We start from the raw sequence: 5,383 nt of genomic DNA, 5'->3' as shown, positions 1-5,383 counted from the left end.
TTTGATTATACGTTATGCATTATTACACCTTACATTTACACAAGTACACAGTATAACAAGCATATTAAAATTTTAGTAAATCTGGGTTTGTCCAATCCTTGTTTCTACAACAAAAAACGTAATATGTTGACCTAATTGCAATATTAATGACCTTTCTGATTATATATCGTACACCAGCCTTGTCGGATTTTAAACTTTCCAACATATCAATGAAGACTGAGCATTCTTTCTCAAAAACACCAAGGGCACTAATCGACAGATTGATGAACTTTACTGTTTTAAAATATTTCTTCTGTTCCGTAATCGTATCTTTATATTTCACGTGTTTTCGCTGCGCATTTTTTCTTAGATTAGTTTCGTACCCGACGGTTAGTTCAAGGATATAAAGACAATTGTCTTTGGTCACAATTAGTAGATCAGGACGATATTCTTCACCAGTAATTATTGAGGGATTCGGGAATGATGGCAAGTCAGCATAGATGTTTTGAATATATTCCTTGGGAAGGTTATTGGCAAGAAAATTTAGGATTGAATCGTGTCTCCAAGTAAATCGTTCTAGGTAGGAACTGCAACCAGAGACAACGTGCAACAATGATTCAGGGTTAAGGCAGAATGAACATTCAGAAGACGACGAGAGTCCCCACTTATGTAGATTTTTCCGGGTTGGTAGTGAATTGTTGATGTACCGAATGCTGAAGTTGAAAATATTTCTTGGTAGTTTCGATTGACAAGTAGACCAAATACAGTTTACTTTGGGTAGAGAGAATTTTGTTATGCTGGAAAAGAACGAACCTTGACATTTCAGTTGATTTTCTAATTTATCTTCTTGACTTTTTCTGAATGACTTAACAACTTCTTTCGTTGAATTATATTGATCATATTGAGTGTTAGTATGTGTAATGACCTCAACTCACAGAACATATAAGAATGTTTAATACAAAACATAGGATCCTTTTTATATACAGCTAACAATAGCATATTGGGATAGTGGAATACTAATTCATGCATACTAATTAACTAATACTAATTACCGGATACTACATTTCTCCTTTTTTTTCAAAGATAGGAAATAATTAAAATATAAAACTACTATTAAACTGTTAGAATGTCTTTTAGTCCCTATCAGTTCCCTTAAATATAGATTATAAGTAAGTAACCCCTTTTTTTTCTACCATTTTCTGCTTTTGCTAAATAATGTTGATACTTAAATGTTCACGTTATGTAGTCTGTCAAATGTAATGGTTTTTTTCTGTTCCTCGTTGATCTTCTTAGTGGTTGTAGTTTCTCAGGTGGTGGTAATTCAAGTTGTGGTTTATCATCTTGTTGAGTTTCAGCCTGTTGAATTTCCATTCCTGGGGTGTTTCTAGTTTCTTCTCCTTTGTTGGTACTTGCGTCACTCTCTGTGTGCTCTTGATACTCTGTTTCATTTTCGCCAAAATTCTTCATCAGGGTTTCTCTCTCATTCTCTGAAATTATTTCTTCTTCATCTGTTCGTCCTCGATGTTCATTTCCACGGACTAACATGTTCACAAGCTTGTACTGGCTGGCGTCGCGATAGACTTCTCGACCATCTTTCATCCGTCTAGCTGCAATGCTTGATCCATTAACACGAGTTACGATATAGATTGCTGGCTCGTATGCTGTTGACCACTTATTTGTCTTCTTCTGTTTCAGGAGAACATGGTCACCAACAATGAAGTTATGCTCTTTAACGTTTCTTTTGTGAGCTGTGCGGGTCATCTTTTCTTTGTATGCCCCATCCTTCCTGTTAATTGTAGCATCCTCTGAATTTTTAGGATCTGATGAACTGGCTTGATGGTCCAATTTGGTCCTCACTAGTCTATTCATCATTGCTTCATATGGTGTTGCACCGGTGGCTGGATGTGGTGTCGATCGAAATCCAGTCAGCATTTCTTGAATTGCTATGGTACTACTCTGACCTTGTAAGTGTGCGATCTTCTCTGTCTTGTTCAGAAGTTTCATGAAACTTTCCGCTTCACCATTTGCTCGTGCATGTCCTGGGGTAACCCGATGATGTTGGAATCCTTCGGTCCTCGCAAATTCGGCAAATTCTTTGGATTGGAATGGTGGTCCATTTATCACTTTCAAGATATCTAGGAGTTCCATGAGTGGCAAACATGGTTTTCAGCTTCTCTTTCGTTTGTGAGAAAGATGTAGAACTAACTCTTGCAACTTCAGGGTATCTAGTCCTTTTGTCGATAGCTACAAGGTTATAATGGCCATCGGGATACGGTCCTCCAAAGTCCACAGCGATTACATCCCATGGTTTCTTCGGTATCGCCGTCGGTTTTACTGGTTCTTGCTGGTGTTGCTTTGTTGTGACTTGGCATTCAAAACATTGCCCAACGATCTGTTCCACCATTGTATTCATAGTCGGAAACCAATACTTCTCGCGAAGCATTTGTTTAGTTTTGGTCATGCCCAGATGTCCTAAGTGATGTGCTGCTCTGACAACTTTCCTCTTTAATCGTGTAGGAATAACAATCTGGTCCATCCGGAAAATAATGCCATTGACAGAGTACAGCTCGTACCGTATACCATAGAAAGGACTGATGTCTGGATCCTTCCTGTATTGCTCCCAGTCTCCTCTTAAGATTCTCTCTGACAGTTTCTGGAGTTGGGTATCTTCCTGCGTCTCTTCTAGAATTTGATCAACAACGACAGCATGTTCTTCAGTAATAACCTGTTTCACAACTTCCTCTATGGTGTCTCGACTTGTCTCTGGTAGTGGGTGTCTTGAAAGGAAATCGAGTGGATCTGCTTCATTCTTGCCTGGATTGTATACAAGTTCGAAGTCAACATCCTGCATACCCATCACCCACTTCTCAATTCTTGGGGGCAGCTTGATGGTAGCCTTGTTAAATAGTGGAATTAATGGCTTATGTGCAGTGATGATCTTGAATCTTGGTGCTCCGAGGAGATAAATACTAAATCTGTTCTTGGCCCAGTGTACTGCTAAGGCGTCCTTCTCGGTCTGACTATACCGTTTCTCTACTTCCGTCATCGTGCGACTAATAAAATGAACTGGCTGCAGTCCCTTCTTGGTTTCCTGAAATAGTCCCGCAGATAGTCCCTCGTGATAGCTGGCTTCGACTCTCACAATTATTGGTCTAGTTGGGTTAAAGAAAGCCACAGTGCTTTCGCTGGTGATGCTCTCTTTAACTTTTCTGAATGCTTCTTCTTCCTTCGATCCCCAATGGAATTTAATGTCTTTGTGTATTAATGCTCTCAGCGGTGCAGTAATCGATGAATATCGAGGGATAAACTTCGACAAATAGCTTGTCATACCCAAAAAACTTCGCACAGCCTCTTTTGACTCAGGTGCTTTGCTTTCTTGCACTGCTCTAATCTTTTCAGGGCTTGGTTTAAGTCCGTTTTGAGTGAATCGGTGTCCATAAAAGTCGATTTCTTTGACACCAAATTGGCATTTCTCGAGGTTGAATGTGATTCCAAAATCAGCCGCTCTCTGCAAAACGGTTTCCAATGCTTTGTCATGCTCCTCAGTATTTCTTCCCCCGATCAGGATGTCATCCCGCTGGCTAAGACATCCCTGGATGTCCCCAAATATCCGGTACATTGCTTCATCAAACAGGTCCTGCGATGATTTCGCCCCGAAGATCAATCTCTTTGCTCTCATATTGCCCCACGGGGTGCTGAAGGTTGCAATCATTCTTGACTCAGGATCCAACAACAACTGGTGGTAGCCCTGTCTCATATCCAGTTTGGAGAACACTGAACAGTCGTGGAACTTGTAAATGAAATCTTCAACGGTGGGCCCTTGAATTATGCGATGTCTCTCCATGAACTGGTTGGGTACTCTTAGGTCGACGCTGGCTCGAATCATATGTGGCTCCAGTTGATCCTTATCTGTCCCACTGAACCTTGGCTTTGGTTGCACTACGAGTGGCGAACACCATGTCACTGGTTCACCATCTGGCACTTCTTCAAATATATCCTCTTTAATACATTGTTCCAGCCATTTCTTCAAGGGTTTCTGTAGATAATAAGGAACTGGTCTCGGCTTTTGAGCAACTGGAACTGCTTCTGGCTTCATACTAAATTTGGTATAAAAGTTCTTATCATTCTTTATGTCTCTGATCATCCCAATGCCTTTGAACACTTGATTATACCGATCTGTGATTTTCTTGATTCGTGGACTGCAGTCTTTACTCATCATGACTGTTTTAATTCCCTGTGCTGGATCTGCGATTCTCATGTTGTTCTTTTCCGCGAACGAGCCATCCTCCCTGATCTGCAGCATTCCGAGTTTGAATAAGGTATTCTTGCTGATAAGTGGAGGTGAATTTATTCTGCCCTTGACTACGACAAATCTTGCCACCGTCCCACATGTTCTATTCTTAACCGTCGCCTTGAATTCTCCTTTCACAACCAGCTTGCTTTGCAACGTACTCAGTTTTGTCTGACTGGGTTGTAGCGTTGGTTGGTCTTTACCACACCGGTTCACCAGTGCCCTGAATTGGTGCTCATCCATCAAATTAACTTCAGCTCCACTGTCTGGTTCGGCTCTGACTTCAACATCATTAATATGTATAGTCACGGTCTTGTTTTGATTGTTCCCTTGAATTCTCTTAACTTGCTTGAGATGTCTTACCACTTGACCGAAAAATTCGTCATCGGAACTTGTTGCAGTATCTGTTGCGTCTTCTGACATTTTCTTGATTGATCGTTTTTGCTTTTGGGAACCTTGTTGGTCGATCTCACGCTCGTGACTCGATTTTCTCCGATCGCCTTTTTGCGTATCCGATTTACTTGATCTGCAAACTATCGCGAAGTGATTGTACTTTTGACACTTCTTGCATTTCCTGCCATACGCCGGACAATTCTCTCCACTGATTTGAGTCTTTGTTTGTCCACAGTAATTACATGGCTGTGTTCGACGTCCCAACGGTTTTCCCACATACGGTGTTCGTCTCCTCTTATATCGTCTCTCGTTGTTCACGAACTTCACCTCTTCATGTCCGGGTAATTTCATATCGCGTACTTGAAGCGATGTATCTTCCATTTGCGCCGCTTCCATGAGAAATTGTGACAAATTCCACTTCTTGTTGATAGCCTTTTGGATCAATACCCGATTATGAGTCGTTTGAATGAGGTGTTCTAAGATTCGTTCGTCAGAGTTCCCTTCGAATTCACAATCATTAGCCTTCTCTCTCAGTCGACTTGCATATGCCGCTATTGTTTCGCCCTGATTTGGTCGGAGTTTAAGGAATAAATATCTGGCGTGATGTTTCTTTTTCTTGGGTGTGAAATAGTCGTTTAGTTTTGTCCTCAGTTTGTCGAATTCATCGAGTTCCCCTGCCGGATTAGGTAAGCTTTTCTCAAGCCTAGCTATTTCTTTACC

The 5,383-nt window shown here is 41.0% G+C and overlaps 1 protein-coding gene across 1 annotated transcript; it reads right to left on the bottom strand.

Moving 5' to 3' along the window:
• Positions 1 to 1,212: 1,212 nt before the first annotated feature.
• LOC114539022 lies at positions 1,213 to 2,063 on the bottom strand. Its single transcript, XM_028559858.1, has one exon. It carries the CDS (start codon positions 1,981 to 1,983, stop codon positions 1,213 to 1,215), a length of 771 nt encoding a protein of 256 aa, XP_028415659.1. The 5' UTR covers positions 1,984 to 2,063.
• Positions 2,064 to 5,383: the final 3,320 nt, after the last annotated feature.

The sequence above is a fragment of the Dendronephthya gigantea genome, unplaced genomic scaffold, assembly GCF_004324835.1.
Source record: "Dendronephthya gigantea isolate DGI-Jeju-01 unplaced genomic scaffold, DenGig_1.0 000195F, whole genome shotgun sequence".
Lineage (NCBI taxonomy): Eukaryota > Metazoa > Cnidaria > Anthozoa > Malacalcyonacea > Nephtheidae > Dendronephthya > Dendronephthya gigantea.
This window is presented reverse-complemented; position numbering and strand designations above follow the sequence as displayed.